At 42.9% G+C, this 19,253-nt stretch overlaps 1 protein-coding gene across 1 annotated transcript in view; it reads right to left on the reverse strand.

Annotated features, from left to right (window-relative positions):
* Positions 1-9,612: 9,612 nt before the first annotated feature.
* LOC126209822 (twist-related protein 1) overlaps positions 9,613-19,253 on the reverse strand; it is a 75,502-nt gene continuing 65,861 nt past the window's right edge. Inside the window, exon 4 of the mRNA XM_049938954.1 lies at positions 9,613-9,965. Within this exon, the coding sequence (XP_049794911.1) occupies positions 9,613-9,965 (353 nt within the window). The remainder of the gene's footprint in view (positions 9,966-19,253) is intronic.

Consider the following 19,253-nt stretch of genomic DNA (forward strand, 5'->3'; position numbering starts at 1 on the left):
CTCGTGAGTTTGGATTTCCCATCTGCATCCATGTCAGTGTTAGCTGCCTCATCCGGTGTGAGGGCTCTTAACGGAGAATTGAACGTCCCTCAGCCAACAACGTGGAAACTCTTTCGTAAGTGATTAAGACTGAAGTCTACGAACTGCAGGCCGTAAGCCACGACGACAAATTGTGATGTCTGCATTTCTGCATTAATATGCAAAACCTCCTCGAAAATGACTACTCTGCTAGCAAATTAATGTTCAATGATGAAGCCACTTTTAATCTTTCGGGTCAGGAGACAGAGAATCCAAATGCAGCTGTCAAACATGTACGAGATTCCGAGAAAGTTAGTTAATGTATTTTATGACGTATCTACCGTCCGCCCCTATAGCTGAGTGGTCAGCGTGACGGATTGCCGTCCTACGGGCCCGGGTTCGATTCCAGGCTGGGTCGGGGAATTTTCTCCGCTCAGGGACTGGGTGTTGTGCTGTCTTCATCATCATTTCGTCCCCATTCGGCGCAGGTCACCCAATGTGGCGCGAATGTAATAAGACCTGCACCATGGCGGCCGGACCCGTCCCGTAAGGGGCCTCTCGGTTAATGACGCCAAACGCTCATTTCCAGTTTCCATGACATATCTACCAAAGACCTTCTTCTCCACTCAGAGGATTGTCAACGGTATCATCTACCTCGACATGCTGCTTTTGTGGCTCCTGCCACAAGTGAAACTCACAGCAGGGATTCCACTGTCAACAAGATTGCCCCCTTCCACATTTCCATAGTTCTATATGAGATTACTGAATGACACGTGGCCTCGTCAATCGACAGGCCATGTTATGGCCGCTGACGTGGCGGTACTGGAGTGACCACCACGCTCAACGTACTTGACGCTTTGCGATTTTTTTTTTTATGGGGCTACATTGAGGACAGCATTTGCATTCCACCTCCACCACACGACCTCAAAGACTTTCAACATCACATCACAGCAGCTATTTTGACCATCACTCCTGAAATGCTGGGTCGTTGAGCTTTCAAGTACATCCATTTGCGGTCCATGAATAAACATTGGAGGAAAAATATAACAATTTCTTTATAAATCTATTTTTATAGTCACAAAAAGCAATAAAATGATATAATAACAATAAAATTGGAATTTCATAACATAAAGGTTTGGTTGCAAAAACAGACATAACGTCTGAAGGGATACCGCAATCACTGGTTACACATTGAATTTCATAATATAAAGTTTTGGTAGCAAAAACAGACATAACGTCTGAAGGGATACCGCAATCACTGGTTATACAGTGTTACTTATAATCCGTCTTGATTGAAAAAATGTTTATTCACATGACCGGTTTCGGTTCCTCTAGAACCTTCTTCAGATCTGCAATTACAGGAGTGACGCAGCATGTGAAGGTTGCTGTGTGTGGACGGGTTACTCCTGTAACCGAAATTGTAGATCTGAAGATGGCTCTAGAGGAACCGAAACCGGTCAGGCGAACAAACATTTTTGCAATCAAGAGGGTTTATAAGTAACATTGTAAGTTTTGGTTGGTTTCAAAGTGAAACCACTGGGGGTCGTAATGATGATTTCTCATGGCTACATTTTTTTTGTGAAATTTGGTGAAACGTTTCTCCGTTTTGGTTAAATACAAACCAACATCAGATGTTTTACACATGGATTCTGCGCGATGCAGTACTTTGGCAGTACTACAGTGAGCGCATCTTCGAGATGCTCCTCTTTCTGACAAATGGGATGCTTTGTCAAAGCACGTATGTGCTGCAACGAAAAGCTTGAAAGTGTTCTGCTTGATGTGAGACCTCTTGTGGTTAGGAGATGATGAGACTTGACCAGGAATTACGGAGTCTGAATTTCTTCAAGAATATTTGCTAGTTACTGCAGCGTTTCTTATAAATGACGAAGGTGTTTACAACAGTGACATCAAGTAAATGTCATAAAATCCTGTGTTACCACGTTCTGCTTTCTCTTCCAATCCCATAGAACGATTTTGACTTGTCAGATTTGTCTACAAGCCCCATTTTATATGCATTGTAACCATTTACAAAATCTAGGCACGTAATTTCTGCATGGAAACCATTTTTATATTTCCAAAATGTTGTGCTTACGTTTTGAATATTGTGTAAATTTGAAAGAAACTGTATTGGTTTGCGATCTTTCCAAACGATTACTGTAATACTTCGGCTGCTACATCGAAACTAATATTCTCACCGAGACATGTTATTTTATTTTTCAAATTCTTTTGGAAACCCATCACTCCCTTTCCTCACCCTCCCACAAACACATATGCTTTGTTTCCTCAGACCGAGCACGAGGGGTACAGAAGTAAAATGATTATAAAATACAGCTTGTACATTTTCCTGCAAGTTCTGGTTTAAGGTGTTTTACAATGCGGGAACCTAAGCATTTTTGTGTCTCCTGACTAATTTTCACAGTGATTTGATCCATTATAAATGGTTCTCAAAGCCTGCGACTGTGAAAACAATAGGTTTGTTTATAAATAACTCATCTGCTATCAGTCACGATTTTCTTTATTTTATTTTTTCGCACGACGCGTTTCGGAAAATGGCACACTACATCAGCCATAGCAACAAATATATATATAATACAAACACCCATTTGGAAAAGTAGAGCAAAATGTCTAAGTACTCCACTGACTAAATAAAGGACATAAAATGGATATGCTAGAAGAACTGGAGATATATTCACATTACAGAAAATATAAAGATAAAATATTAAATGAAAAACTTGAAAGTGAATCAGTGAATTACTTCAGATGTTTCGATAGTACACTTAAATAAAAATAGTAACAGATAGAAATAAGCACAATTGTAAAATAGGCATAAGTAAATTATGATCCAAATTGTTAAGGTAAATAACCTCTGTACAAAAACATATCATACTCTGTAGAAGACCTATATTGTCATCTCTGTTGACTACTTGTAAGAACATCTGTGTCACTGTTTTGTTTACGAAAAATGTTTTCGATGTTTAAAAGTTTACAAGTTGTATGTGATGTTTAGTGTGTGTGAAACTTTGCACAAATAGACCACAAGGAAATTGTAAGTACAAATTCTTCTAAATTTCGCCACTAACTTCACAAAAAGATCGACAACCAACTAAAAATCGCGTGTTCTCTTATATAGTGCAGTAAAGTCAACAAAATGAAGCAGAATCTCACACATGGACAACATCACATAGGAATGACGTAACAAACACATAAAACGCACTTGAAAATGTGAATAATTTCCCGAAACGCGTCGTGCGAAACATAAAATAAATAAAATCGTGACTGGTAGCAGATGGGTTATTTATAAACAAACCTATTATAATTTTCCCAGTATAGAGTTGAAACATGGGAAAATAGCCAGTTTCAGTAGTCAGTACCCAAATTTTGTATCACGCTTTATGGGTTTCTGTGGGATATATTGCTTGAGGCTTGACCTAACTTTGAAACGAATCATCGACTCATCCACAGCAAGATGTTCTGCTGGCTTATAACTTTCAAAGTAGCTCTTGCTAAGATAACCCAGCAGTGGGCGTATTTTGAACCGTTTATCGTAGCCTTCCTTCCCTTTTTGGCTGCTGATCTTTATCATTCACATGTATCTACATCTACATCAATACTCTCCAATCCACCGTGAGGTGCATGGCAGACGGTACATCGCATTTTACCAGTTATTAGGGTTTCTTCCTGTTCCATTGACGTATGGAACGCGGGGAGAATGATTGCTAGAATGCCACTGTGCTTGCAGCCATTATTCTAATCTTATCCTCATGCTACTAATGATATCTGTGTGAGCGATACGTAGGGGGTTACAGTACATCCCTAGAGTCATGATTTAAAGTTGGTTCTTGAAACTTCGTTAATAGACTCTCTCGGGATAGTTTACCTCTGTCTTCAAAACTCTCCCATTTCAGTACTATTCCACTTTCAAAGTCTGTTAATTCCACGTCGTGCGATCATAATCACGTCGGAAACCTTATCACTTCAATAACCTGAGTACAAATGACAGCTCTGCGAATGCACTGCCGTTTTATATCTCGTGCATGCGTTAATAACACCATCTGTACACGTGGATATCACTATCCCATGACTTGTGTTAACTCATTGTAAAACAAAACTGGAACCGTAACATTTGTTTCACAGGCAAGAATATACCACTAGACGTACTGTGTCACCACCAACTGTGTCAAATGTAATAATGAATGAACAAAAAATAGGACATAATTTCGACAATAACTTAAAAATATTAATGAACAGTTCGAATGTAATCTCTTGTATGAGTGTTTAAAACTTAAGACACTGAGGTCATGACGGAAATAGATCAGTGTGGGAGATAGTGAGGTCTGCTAAGTGGTATTATGTTTATTTTGAATTTTGCTGCAAATTTGTGATGTTAAGAGATGGCTTGGAAATCACATACAAGATTTAGTAATTTAGTATGTGTTAAAAATGCTACAAGGCCTATGGTGCAGTGTGTTTCGTTTGTGACCTAAAATACTATTTTCTTGTTTATTGTTCAGTTCGTAACATTTCGCTCTATCGCCTTTTACTTACTGAAATAAATTTAAGAGAACGACCACAGTAATACAGTAATAGCCGCAACCTCTTCAGCAACGTATATAAACCCTTTTTTTATTTTTGGCAGTGTCATTAATAGATGATTATATCCAAATGAAACCATACAGAGGGTAGTGACATGGTTACTCAAACACAATAAATATGGCACACCAATTTATTCCAGTCTAAGTATTTTACAAGACTTATGCTACAAGATTCTGTTAATAGCTCCTTGAAAAACAAATAGAGAAAAAATGTTGTAGATGGTATTTAATACTGTTCATTCCATTGATGATTACACAGTGTGTAAGTAATACTTCACTCTGTCGCCTTTTGCATACAGTATTAACGTTTCGAGAAGGAGTACAGTTGTGGTCACTACTTGTTGAGCACCCTGTTCCGAGGTGTATTGCACAGCGTCCCGTGTTTACAACGGTGATCACGTGAGAAGGCGAGTGCGGGCCATAGCTTGCCACAAGACCGCTAATAGTTAACTAACTAAGTTAATTTTTAGAGTATCGGATTGAATTTTAAGTTAATTTTGAAATACGGTAACGGACTCTTTAACCGCTAACTTTCTTTGACTCCGTTGATCGCTGTTTATGACAAAAATGACGCCGCGCCGCCAGCGGATATCGTATTCTGACAATTTCGGGCGTGGCTACGCCGGGATGCGCGCTTTTTATCTAAGCAATCGAGTGCGGGCTAGAATAACTAAATTCACGTTAAGTATTAATTTTTGTTAATGAATTGACTGTGGAAACAAAGTCATGGAAACGGGTTCTAACTCTCCAGTTAATGAAAATTCGTAGACGCATTTAAATGATTACGTTAAGTTTGGATCCAGACAGGGAGAACAAACACTTTTCGGTTGAAAACTGTGCTTATCTAAAAAGTCAACAATTAGGGCTCAACTTCGATAGTAAACAATTCGAAACAACACACAAGGAGAGCATATGAATCTCGGAATGTACAGTTTGAAGAAACAGTGAGGGAAAGGTCCGCTAGAGGAAATCAGAAAAGAAAAATCAATCTTGGGCATTCAGATATCGACAGCGGAGCACGTTGCAGTATTCCGGTTAAAAGGATGCGACAGAGAAGCACTGGAGCGTCTTCTGGCGTTGCAGCAGATGGCAGCGGTGCGTCTCAAGCTTGTGTGGAGCAATGAATAGTAAACTTCGTTGTTACGGACATATTTCCTTGCATGTCGTCGAATCGAAGTCATCTGAGAAGCTCAAAAACACTTGCAACCCCAGAAAAAGTTTAGTTTCGAGGAGAATATCGGATAGACACGTCGTTGATGAGCACTTTCGATTTAAGCAACATCTTATTACGGGAAATACGCACCGAGAATCAGATAGTATCTTATTCTTCTTTGATCTAATATTGATAATTAAATAATCATAAATCTAAATAATTTACCGATTAAAGTGTTGTTTTATTTTCCTTCGATATCCTACCTTCAGCTTTGCCGATGACATTGTAATTCTGTCAGAGACAGCAAAGGACTTGGAAGAGCAATTGAACGGAATGGATAGTGTCTGGAAAGGAGGATATAGGATGAACATCAACAAAAGCAAAACGAGGATAATGGAATGTAGTCGAATTAAGTAGAGTGATGCTGAGGGAATTAGATTAGGAAATGAGACACTTAAAGTAGTAAAGGAGTTTTTCTATTTAGGGAGTAAAATAACTGATGATTGTCGAAGTAGAGAGGATATAAAATGTAGACTGGCAATGGCAAGAAAAGCGTTTCTGAAGAAGAGAAATTTGTTAACATCGAGTATAGATTTAAGTTTCAGGAAGTCGTTACTGAAAGTATTTGTATGGAGTGTAGCCATGTATGGAAGTGAAACATGGACGATAAATAGTTTAGACAAGAAGAGAATAGAAGCTTTCGAAATGTGGTGCTACAGAAGAATGCTGAAGATTAGAGGGATAGATCACATAACTAATGAGGAGGTATTGAATAGAACTGGGGAGAAGAAGAGTTTGTGGCACAACTTGACAAGAAGAAGGGATCAGTTGGTAGGACATGTTCTGAGACATCAAGGTATCACCAATTTAGTATTGGAGGGCAGCGTGGAGGGTAAAAATCGTAGAGGGAGACCAAGAGATGAATACACTAAGCAGATTCAGAAAGATGTAGGTTGCAGCAGGTACTGGGAGATGAAGAAGCTTGCATAGGATAGAGTAGCATGGACAGCTGCATCAAACCAGTCTCAGGACTGAAGACCACAACAACATCCTACCTAAACTTATCCAACAAAAAAAAATTTTTTTAGCACAGTATATCGTTTGAGTTACTTCCTCATGCCACTACATCCACAACATAAAGTTTAGTATTATAAGTTAATGAATAACTATTTACTTTAGCTTCCGTTAAATCTCCTGTAAAGTTATGCTTCAACGTTTAACGAAGCTAACTTTTTCAGCAACGGATTAACGATAAGCGAAGTTAACTTGTTGATTAAAGTTGCCTAGCTGTGGTGCTGGGCAGCGAATGTCAGTATGCCACATTACAGTCCTGCCCACACCGTCATCCTGCCACGTCAGTCTGTAGCTGCGTTTCGAGATGTGTGTAGAATATTAGGCTATGACTTTCGTGTTAGCCTAGGCAGTGTTCTCTGTGAGATGCATCAAGAAACCATGTCCAGTATTACATTTACTAGCGGCGGTAAGAGTGTTCTGAGCATGCAAGGGAAGTCATAAAGTTGTGTAGTTAATTTCTTGTTTATTTGCAGGTACATTTCTACAGTCTCGATACTCTGAACTCGACGAGCCACACTACTGCAGCACGTAGCTGGGAGAGCCAGACCTGTAAAATGGCACAACCTATCGATGAAGTGGACCATCGTGCAGTAACTTCTTTTCTGCGTTTCAAGAACGGAGCTGCAATAATCAAGGCTGACTTGGAGAAAATTTATGGCAACAACGCACCACTCTACTACACAGCGGTCAGGTGGTGCAATCAGTTCCATCGTGGTCAACCAAATTCGGACGATGAAGAACGAAACAGCAGACCATATCTCTGTGAAGAACCAGAAATCTCGTAAGTTTTGTAAGTAGGCTGTTTAGGTTTTTATGTTGGTAATGCCACGTAGCGCTCTGTATGAAAATCACTGACTGTGCTGTGTGCAGTATGTGGCTGGTTTGCATTGTTGGAATATTTGCTATTGTAGTGTTGGGCAGTTGGATGTGAACAGCGCATAGTGTTGTGCAGTTGGAGGTGAGCCGCCAGCAGTGGTGGATGTGGGGAGAGAGATGGCAGAGTTTTGAGAGCGGACGATCTGGATGTGTGTACGCCACAAAAACGAAATTTGTAAGACTGGATGCCATGAACTGATATATATGAGTTTTGAACACTATTAAGGTAAATACATTGTTTGTTCACTATCAAAATCTTTCATTTGCTAACTATGTCTATCAGTAGTTAGTGCCTTCAGTAGTTAGAATTATTTAGCTGGCTGTATTGCAGTAGTTCGAGTAACGAAGATTTTTGTGAGGTAAGTGATTCATGAAAGATAAGGTTATTGTTAGTCAGGGACATTCTTTTGTAGAGATTATTGAAAGTCAGACTGCATTGCGCTAAAAATATTGTGTGTCAGTTTAGTGATGATCAGAATAAGTAAAGAGAAAACTGTCTGAGTACGTTGAGTTTCGCTCAGCTGCTTCAAAATCAAATAACGTAAGAGTTTTTCCAGCACTGTCATTCATAATTTTTGTATGGGGATGTTTCAGTTTGGATACGTCGATAACTGGGTGCTGGCAGAGGGACATCGAAATCTTGGAGTAAGAAAGTCATCTAAAGAACTGATGTGACGATACTAGAAGACTGAAACCAAACGCCACCAGGATAGAGACGGCTTGCTTTCATTAGTGCAACAGAGAGGCACAGGTCTGTTTTGGTGAGAGGCTACTTCACCACAGTCAGCACCGAAAACATGTAGCAGCTACATTGGATCAGACACTGCCCTAGGAGAAGTATCTGGGAAACACTGCTGCAAAGATATGAGTTAGGAGCAACATCCTGCATAAGCTGTGTGGAATAACCTGGTGCTCCACAGCTGATACGCTTCGCAGTTCAACACTTGGACTAGTCTACTCTACTGTCGAATATGCTGCACCTGTACCACTCAATAGTGTGCACACACAAACTCTCGATGCACAGATGAACAACACAGTGAGAGTTATCAGTGGTACAGTAAGATCAACCTCTGTCTAATGTCGTCCATTTCGATCCACACACCATTCCCTGGACCTCGACAGGAAGCAACTCTATGAGTTTTAAACATGAGGTAACCCACAACTCCCTATCCATTAAGGTGCGCTTACTGTAGAAAGAAACCTTCTTCAGTCAATAAAACCATGCATGAAGACAGCCATGGAACTGCACCCTTCAGTTCAACTTAACATCTGAAGTATTAAAACCAGTATCTTAAATCACCTCTATTTTTTTTTCTTTTTCTTATTCCAGTCTCGAAACTTTCTGGACTGGAAGGATACAATCGAAACAAATACTTTCTAAAACGTAGGTAGGTCGAATTAACTGATGTCGGATACATAAAGATCCCGCACTTCACACACCATCTATTGCTCGCGCATCACTTTTGGATTCGCAGGGCTAATGAAATTTATCTGTATCTAGGAATTGGAAGAAAACTCGGCCTGATCCGCGGACGTGAAGGAAAGTAAGAGACTCTGTATCAGTACTGAGTGCCTTCACTGAAAGAGAGATATCGGACGAATACGAATACTGTCGAGTCCGCACAAACTGCTTGTGGGGGAGAAAAAATGTAGCAGAATGTTTCAGGCAGTACCGAAACGGAGTCTTGCGGCATACTCGTAACACACCAATGAACGCACTCGATATGCGACAGCTCTACTTGTGACGCCACGAAGTATTCTCGGTCCCTCGCTTCGCAGACCGCATCGCGCACCCGCCTTCTTACTTGCACACGCGACAGTGGATAGCGAGCCCCCGCGGGGTAGGCAGCCGCGCAGCGCACGCTAGCGCGCTTCGGCCGCGGCGCCTTGCGCTTCGGGTCAGACGTCGAGCACGTGGTTGAGGTAGGCGATGTAGCAGATGGCCAGCTTGAGGATCTCGATCTTGGAGAGCTTCTTGTCCGGAGGCAGCGTGGGCAGCAGCCGCCGCAGCTCGCAGAAGGCCACGTTGAACGCCTCGACGCGGATGCGCTCGCGCGTCGCGTGGGCGGTGCGGTACTTCTGCGTCGCCCGCCGGCGCCGCCTCCGCTCCTCGCGGCTCAGCGACGACGACGAGGACGACGACGCCGCCCCCGAGGACGCCACGCCGCCCCCGCCGCCGACCCCGCAGCTTCCCGTCGTCGAGGACGGGGTCGACGCTGCCGCGGCGGCTGATGCGTGGTGCAAGCCACTCCCTGTAAACATTCAGCGTTCCAAAATAAGCAACTGCTTCGATTGACACACTTTTTAAAAGACCTTACTCAAAATTTTGAGAAAATGAGTTAAGAACGGTACCAGTTCCTACACTACTGGCCATTAAAATTGCTACACCACGAAGATGACGTGCTACACACGCGAAATTGAACCGCCAGAAAGAAGATGCTGTGATACGCAAATGGTTAGCTTTTCAGAGCATTCACACAAGGTTGGCGCCGGTGGTGACACCTACAAGGTGCTGAAATGAGGAAAGTTTCCAACCGATTTCTCATACACAAACAGCAGTTGACCGGCGTTGCCTGGTGAAACGTTGTGATGCCTCGTGTAAGGAGGAGAAATGCGTACCATCACGTTTCCGACTTTGATAAATGTCGGATTGTAGCCTATCGCGACTGCGGTTTATCGTATCGCGACATTGCTGCTCGCGTTGGTCGAGATCCGATGACTGTTAGGAGAATATGGAATCGGTGGTTTCAGGAAAGTAATGCAGAACGCCGTTCTGGATCCCAACGGCCTCGTATCACTAGCAGTCGAGATGACAGGCATCTTATCCGCATGGCTGTAATGGATCGTGCAACCACGTCTCTATCCCCGACTCAACATATGGGGACGTTTGCAAGAGAACAACCATCTGCACGAACAGTTCGACGACGTTTGCAGCAGCATGGACTATCAGCTCGGAGACTATGGCTGCGGTTACCCTTGACGCTGCATCACAGACAGGAGCGCCTGCGATGGTGTACTCAACGACGAACCTGGGTGCACGAATGGCAAAACGTCATTTCTTCGGATGAATCCAGGTTCTGTTTAGAGCATCGTGATGGTCGCATCCGTGTTTGGTGACATCACGGTGGACGCACATTAGAAGCATGTATTCGTCATCCCCATACTGGCGTATCACCCAGCGTGATGGTATGGGGTGCCATTGGTTACACGTCTCGGTCACCTCTTGTTCGCATTGACGGCACTTAGTCGACGTTACATTTCAGATGTGTTACGACCCGTGGCTCTACCCTTCATTCGATCCCTGCGAAACCCTACATTTCAGCAGGATAATGCACGACCGCATATTGCAGGTCCTGTACGGGCGTTTCTGGATAAGAAAATGTTCGACTTCTGCCCTGGCCAGTGCATTATCCAGATCTCTCACCAACTGAAAACGTGTGGTCAATGGTGGCCGAGCAACTGGCTCGTCACGATACGCCAGTCACTACTCTTGATGAACTGTGGTATCGTGTTGAAGGTGCATGGGCAGCTGTACTTGTACACGCCATCCAATCTCTGGTTGACTCAATGCCCAGGCGTATCGAGGCCGTTATTACGGCCAGTGGTGGTTGTTCTGGGTACTGATTTCTCAGGATCTATGCACTCAAATTGCGTGAAAATGCGTTATGTTTCACTTTTCATAGTTTAACTGTTGTTATATCTGAAAGTCAGGTTCGAACCATGTTCCTCTATCCAAGTTAGTCAGGCGTTGTGGCTTCTGAATACATAGGAGAATTACAGAAGCATACATGCGATTCTTTATTTCCGGAAGTGTCTGTTTTCAATTTTGTAAAGCCTTACACCGCACCAAAGGCTATTAATAGGATCAAAACGCAGGACAGTCCACGTTTAATTACATCCCTCAGGGATATGATTATTTGATGAAATGACCTGTGCATTATGGTCAACGAAACCACTGTGTGTGTACTTTGGTTAGAGTAAGAGTACTGTGAAAATGTATGAGTAAAAAAATAAATAAATAAATTGACCATGTGCATGAATTACTTACTGAAGAAAAGGACCTTATTCCAAGATTTTGCGCTTAATTTTTTTCAAAGAGATTGCAAAACTTAGCAACTGCAGTAATAGTAAGGTACGCATTCATTCTCTTCTCTAAACATTAGAAAACACATCCTGTTACGTTTCATATACTCACCTGCGGAATGTTCCTTCGCTCCTGAAAACGTAAAATTTCGTAGTAAGATCCTTTTAAAAATTACTGTATTAGTTGTAACTAGTTTATACTGGTTCAAAAACACTACCGGTCTTGGGTACAAGACTGCAAAGCGGAAAATGAAGAAGCTATAATAATAGATTGTATGACCTAAGATTTGTTGTCTTAATAATAGTGGGGATTCACTGTCCAACTACGAATATTAGTTTGATACGGTCGGGTCAGAATGAAACCTGAGTGTCGCACCAGATAACCGAAGGAAAGTGAGCAGTCAAAATAAGGAGAATGGACAGAATTATTGAGAGGACATCACGGAATAACGTAAAATGACTTACACCGAGGGAGGGGCGTAGCCGCTGCACAGTGTGAATATTAGGCTGCGGGCAGGTGACCACCACATGTGAAGGTAAGATACGGAATGACGCGGTGATAGAAGGCAGCCGCAAAAAAAAAAAAAAAAAAAAAAAAAAAAAAAAAAAAAAAAAAAAATCACACTATAAGGGAAATGAAGCCATCTAGTGGCGAATAGTTTGAGAGGTGACTGACTTGTCCGAACATTAACTGGTGGCGAAAACATAGTAAGTGAATAGAAGGCGGTAAATGTACATCACAATATAAAATAAGTCGAAAATTATGTACTTGGGCATAAATACTGACAGTCCCCAATCATCTGTAAACAATGATTCATTTAAGAGCCAAAGAAATGGTACTCCTGCCCAATATCGTTTAAGGCCCCCGCGAGCACGCAGAAGTGCGGCAACAGACGTGGCATGGACTCGTCTAATGTTTGAAGTAGTGCTGGAGGGAACTGACACCATGACTCCTACAGGGCCGTCCATAAACCCGTAAGAGTTCGAGATGGTGGAGATCTTTTCTGAACAGCGAGTTGCAAGGTACCCTAGATGTGCTAAATAACGTCAGGGGAGTTTCATGGCCAGTGGAAGTGTTTAAACTCAGAAGAGTGGTCCTGTAGCCACTGTGTAGCAATTCTGGACGTGTGGGGCGTCGCTGGAATTGCCCAAGTCCGTCGGAATGCACAGTGGACATGACTGGATGCAGGTGATCAGGCAGGATGCTTACGTACGCGTCACCTGTGAGAGTCAAATCTAGACGTATCAGGGGTCCCATATCACTCCAACTGCACATGCCTCACACCAGTACAGAGAGCCTCCACCAGCTTGAAAAGTCCCCTGCTGACATGTAGGGTCCATGGATTCATGAGGTTGTCTCCATACTGGTACACGCCCATCCGCTCGATACGATATCAAAGGAGACTCGTCCGACCAGGCAACATGTTCCCAGTCATCAACAGTAGGTGTTGACGGGCCCAGGCGAGGCGTAAAGCTTTGTGACACGCAGTCATCAAGGGTACTCGAGTAGGCCTTCGGCACCGAAAGCCCGTACCGATGATGTTTCGTTGAACGATTCATACGCTGACACTTGTTGATGACCCAGCATAGAAATCCGCAGGCAGTTTGCCGAGGGATTGCACTTCTGTCACGTTGAACGATTCTTTGCAGTCGTCGTTGGTCCATTTCTTGCAGGCCGCAGTGATGTCAGAGATTTGATGTTTTACCGGATTCCTGATATTCACGGTACACTCGTGAAGTAGCCGTACAGGAAAGTCCCCACTTCATCGCTACCTCGAAGATACTGTTCCCATCGCTCGTGCGCCGAGTACAACACCACGTTCAGACTCACTTAAATCTTGATAACCTGCCATTGTAGCAGCAGTAACTGGTCTAACAACTGCGCCAGACACTTTTCTTCTATAGACGTTGCCGACCGCAGCGCCGTATTCTGCCTGTTTACATAGCTCTGTATTTGAATACGCATGCCTATACCAGTTTCTTTGGCGCTTCAGTGTGTAAGGGATCAAATTAAAAAAAATTAAAAAATTGAAAAGCGAGAAACGAGACAGTAGTGGCAAGCTGGATAAAAATAAGATGAACACAACGACATTAAGTATCCACAAAAGAAGATAGTACCAAATAGGCGGCTAAAACTAAAAATGGTTCAATGTAAATCGTTAGAATATAAAATAAGGTAAAAATTATGTTCTTAGGCGTAGACGGTGAGAGTTCCCAACCATCTGTTATTTCCGTAAGACTTTTCTCTCAAAGTAATTATATTTTTCTTTTTAGATCTTTAATTTGTCACCTGAATGAAGTATTTTCCCTTTGTGGTTACCTAATGTTGTTATGTTTATTTTTATCAAACGTGCCACTGCTGGTTCGTTTGTGGGGTTTTCATATTTTGAAAAAATATTTAAACTTTGTCTTTTAAATCAGCTTTAACACATAGTTGGCCACTCTCACCATTTTTTCTCAAGTACGTAATTTTCAGCTTATTTTATATTGTGACGATGTTCATTTAACCATATTTTATCAAGTTATTATGCATTCACCATTTGTTAACGTTCGGCCTAGTCAGTCTCCTCTTGCTCTATTAGCCACTGGACGGTCGCTAGTTTTCGTGCCTGTCTGCCTTCCACCACCACGTCATTCCAAATCTCAGCTTCACATGTCGCCGTTACCGACCCGCAGTCTAGACTTCATAGTTTGCGGCGGCCAAGCGCCCCAAAGTGTGAGCTATCGTACGTTGTTCGGTGACTTTCTCTTGATAGTTCTCACCCTTGTTATTCCATTTACTGTTCAGGCTTTCGTTAGGTTATTTTGTGACTATCTGGTGTGACACTCGTGTTATCATTCTAAGTGATCCGACCGTATCTACCTCATTCAAATTTGTACAGTGAATGCCCACTATTGTTAAAACAACAAGTCTTAAGTCTTATGCAGTCTCATCATTTTCCGTTTTGCAGTCTTATACATCTGAACCCGGGCTTCTAATTGCCCAAAACCGATCGTGTTTTTGAATGAACAAAAACCGTTTACAGCTGAAGCGGTTGTTAATCTGATTCTGCTATGAAGCTCAGTTACGGATGTCCTTCCTACGAAATCTTATGAAGATACGAGGGCAGTTCAATATGTAATGCAACACATTTTTTTTCTCGGCCAATTTTGGTTGAAAAAACCGGAAATTTCTTGTGAAATATTTTCAAACATTCCCGCTTCGACTCGTATAGTTTCATTGACTTCCGACAGGTGGCAGCCCTGTACGGAGCTGTTAAAATGGCGTCTGTAACGGATGTGCGTTGCAAACAACGAGCAGTGATCGAGTTTCTTTTGGCGGAAAACCAGGGCATCTCAGATATTCATAGGCGCTTGCAGAATGTCTACGGTGATCTGGCAGTGGACAAAAGCACGGTGAGTCGTTGGGCAAAGCGTGTGTCGTCATCGCCGCAAGGTCAAGCAAGACTGTCTGATCTCCCGCGTGCGGGCCGGCCGTGCACAGCTGTGACTCCTGCAATGGCGGAGCGTGCGAACACACTCGTTCGAGATGATCGACGGATCACCATCAAACAACTCAGTGCTCAACTTGACATCTCTGTTGGTAGTGCTGTCACAATTGTTCACCAGTTGGGATATTCAAAGGTTTGTTCCCGCTGGGTCCCTCGTTGTCTAACCGAACACCATAAAGAGCAAAGGAGAACCATCTGTGCGGAATTGCTTGCTCGTCATGTGGCTGAGGGTGACAATTTCTCGTCAAAGATTGTTACAGGCGATGAAACATGGGTTCATCACTTCGAACCTGAAACAAAATAGCAATCAATGGAGTGGCGCCACACCCACTCCCCTACCAAGAAAAAGTTTAAAGCCATACCCTCAGCCGGTAAAGTCATGGTTACAGTCTTCTGGGACGCTGAAGGGATTATTCTCTTCGATGTCCTTCCCCATGGTCAAACGATCAACTCTGAAGTGTATTGTGCTACTCTTCAGAAATTGAAGAAACGACTTCAGCGTGTTCGTAGGCAGAAAAATCAGAACGAACTTCTCCTTCTTCATGACAACGCAAGACCTCACACAAGTCTTCGCACCCGAGAGGAGCTCACAAAACTTCAGTGGACTGTTCTTCCTCATGCACCCTACAGCCCCGATCTCGCACCGCCGGATTTCCATATGTTTGGCCCAATGAAGGACGCAATCCGTGGGAGGCACTACGCGGATGATGAAGAAGTTATTGATGCAGTACGACGTTGGCTCCGACATTGACCAGTGGAATGGTACCGTGCAGGCATACAGGCCCTCATTTCAAGGTGGCGTAAGGCCGTAGCATTGAATGGAGATTACGTTGAAAAATAGTGTTGTGTAGCTAAAAGATTGGGGAATAACCTGGTGTATTTCAATGCTGAATAAAACAACCCCTGTTTCAGAAAAAAAATATGTTGCATTACTTATTGAACTGCCCTCGTATTTGCGTTTAAAAAAATGGTCTGTGATGTTACTGCAGCAATGGGATTCCACAGTGCAGGATTTCACAGCTAGTGCGTCTTTGATAATTTCTGTTTTATGTGAGTTAGACTGTGGTCCAAGGCATGTTTCTGAGACATTAAACGTATTGTAGTCCGACGTCACATATACTAACACTCTACAGCAACAAACCTTACCAAAAGTGATGCATTTTTGTAATGGTGATGAGGTTCCATAGTCCGAGGAGCTTAGGGGACGATCCGTATGAGCATCGCTACTAAAAGGATTCAGTTAAAAATCGGTTCGATGATAAATCACGCAAATCTTAAGGGTGTTAATGTAACTAAATACACTGAAGTGCTAAAGAAACTCATATAGGCATGCGTGTTATGAAAGGTGGCTACACTGAGCCACAGCGCCAGAGATCGCGCTAGAGAGTATTGTTCCGCCGCCTCCACTGGCAGTGATTATTGAGAACTCGTAGTGGGCAGTGCCTTGGGAGAACTCGTGGTAGTCAGTGCTGAGATGTCGTAGTGAGGAGTGTTTGTTGAGATGAGCTAGTAGGCAGTGCTTGCTGAGATGTGATACTGAAAAGTTCTTGTTGAGATGTGATAGTAGCGAGTCGGTGTGGAGAGATTGTAATGTCTAGAGTGCTTTTCATCAATATAAATTAAGGTAACAAACTACTTTTCTTTTCTTTCTCATTATTTCAATGTCCTGAATAATGCGTCATTACAGGTTCAGTCAACAAAGCATCTGGCTTGTGTTCTTGTATTAGAGTGTAATTCTGGTTTTCTTGAGTAATTATGGTATTTCTATTTCCTTTAATTAATTCAGTATAAATGATATTTAAAATTTCTTGTGTTGTTGAAGAAGAACCGTGCCAGATGCGTACGTTGAGTCATACTTCCACACACAGAACAGTTATACTTGTGCTTTGGTTTCGTAGGTTCTATAGTTGCTGGGGACTTAATTAATTAATTGTGTTAATGAAAATTTTCATTCCATTCTTTGTTATTGTTCTATGCAGTCAGATAGCGTAATAATACTAGTCAGGGCCAACCGTTTACGAGACTTCGTAATCGAACAGACAGCTACTAAATAAAAAAAAATTATTTGCATTTTATTTTAATTAAGCCCCCATGCAGTGTTCAAATACGGAGAAACAGGCAGAATATGGCGCTGCGGTCGGAAACGCCCATAGAACACAACAAGGGTCTGGCGCAGTTGTTAAATCTGTTACTTTTGCTACAGTGGCAGGTTATCAAAATTTAAGTCAGTATGAACGTGATATTATAGTCTGCAGACGAGCGATGGGACACAGCATCCCCGAGGTAGCGATGAAGTGGGGATTTTCCTGTACGACTATTTCACGAATGTACCGTGAATATCAGGAATCCGGTAAAACATCAAATCTCCGACATCACGGCGGCCGGAAAAAGATCCTGCAAGAACGGGACCAACGATGACTGAAGAGAGTCGTTCAAACTGACAGAAGTGCAACCCTTCAGCAAAATTGCTGCAGATTTCAATGCTGGGCCATCAACAAGTGTCAGCGGGCGAAACTTTCAACGAAACGTCATCGATATGGGCTTTCGGATCCGAAGGCCCATTCGTGTACCCTTGATGACTGCACGACACAAAGCTTTACGCCTCGCCTGGGCCCGTCAACACCTACATTGGATTGTTGATGACTGGAAACATGTTGACTGTTCGGACGAGTCTCGTTTCAAATTGTATCGAGTGGATCTACGTGTACGGGTATGGAGACAAACTCATGAACCCATCGACCGTGCATGTCAGCAGCGGACTGTTCAGGCTGGTGAAGGCTCTGTAATGGTGCGGGTGACTGCAAATGGTTCAAATGGCTCTGAGCACTATAGGACTTAACATCTGAGGTCACCAGTCCCCTAGAACTCAGAACTTCTTAAACCTAACTAACCTAAGGACATCACACACATCCATGCCCGAGGCAGGAATTGAACCTACGACCGTAGCGGTCACGCGGTTCCGGACTGAAGCGCCTAGAACCGCACGGCCACACCGGCCGGCCGGGTGAGTGCAGTTGGAGTGATATGGGACCCCTGATACGTCTACATGCGACCCTGATAGGTCACACATACGTAAGCATCGTGTCTTATCACCTCCATCCACTCATGTCCATTGTGCACTCCGGCGGACTTGGGCAATTCCAGCAAGACAATGTGACTCTTGCTACAGAGTGGCTCCAGGATCACTCTTCTGAGTTTAAACACTTCCACTGGGCAAAAACTCCCCAGACATTACTGAGCATATCTGGGATACCTTCCAACGTGTTGTTCAGAAATGATCTCGACCCCCTCGAACTCTTACGGATTTATGGACAACCCTGCAGGATTCATGGTTTCATTTCCCTCCAGCACTACTTCAGACATTGGTCGAGTCCACCCCACGTCATGTTGCGGCACTTCTGTGAATTCGCGGGGGCCCTACACGATATTAGGCAGGTGTACCAGTTTCTTTGGCTCTTCGGTCTACTAGGATTAACAGTTTTGAACAATCTAAACTGGAGCAACCACGCTGATAACACTTAGTATAAATCTAGTGAAGGGACGGACTAGACTGTGCTTGTCGGTCCTCTTCGAGAGCACTGCTGTGCGATGTGGGATCTTTTGCAGACAGGATTGACGGAGGACATCTAAAAAGTTCAAATGAGGTCAGCTCATTTCATATTATAGCTAAGAAGGGAAAGAGTATCACTGCTATGATACACAAGTTGGGTTGGCAACAATTGAAACAAAGGCGTTTTTCCAAGCGATGAGATCGTTTCGTGAAATTCCCATCACCAATTTTCGGCTTCTAATGTCATAATATTTTGTTACCACCCATTACATAGGAATGAATGACCATTGTAATAAAATAAGAGAAATCAGAGCTCGAACGGAAAGATTCAACCGTTCGTTATTTCCCCACTCATGTCTGCATCTATCTTCATTTAGCGGTGATACCAGCTTCAGTTAACAGTAAAAAATGTTAGA

The sequence above is a fragment of the Schistocerca nitens genome, chromosome 10, assembly GCF_023898315.1.
Source record: "Schistocerca nitens isolate TAMUIC-IGC-003100 chromosome 10, iqSchNite1.1, whole genome shotgun sequence".
Taxonomy (NCBI): domain Eukaryota; kingdom Metazoa; phylum Arthropoda; class Insecta; order Orthoptera; family Acrididae; genus Schistocerca; species Schistocerca nitens.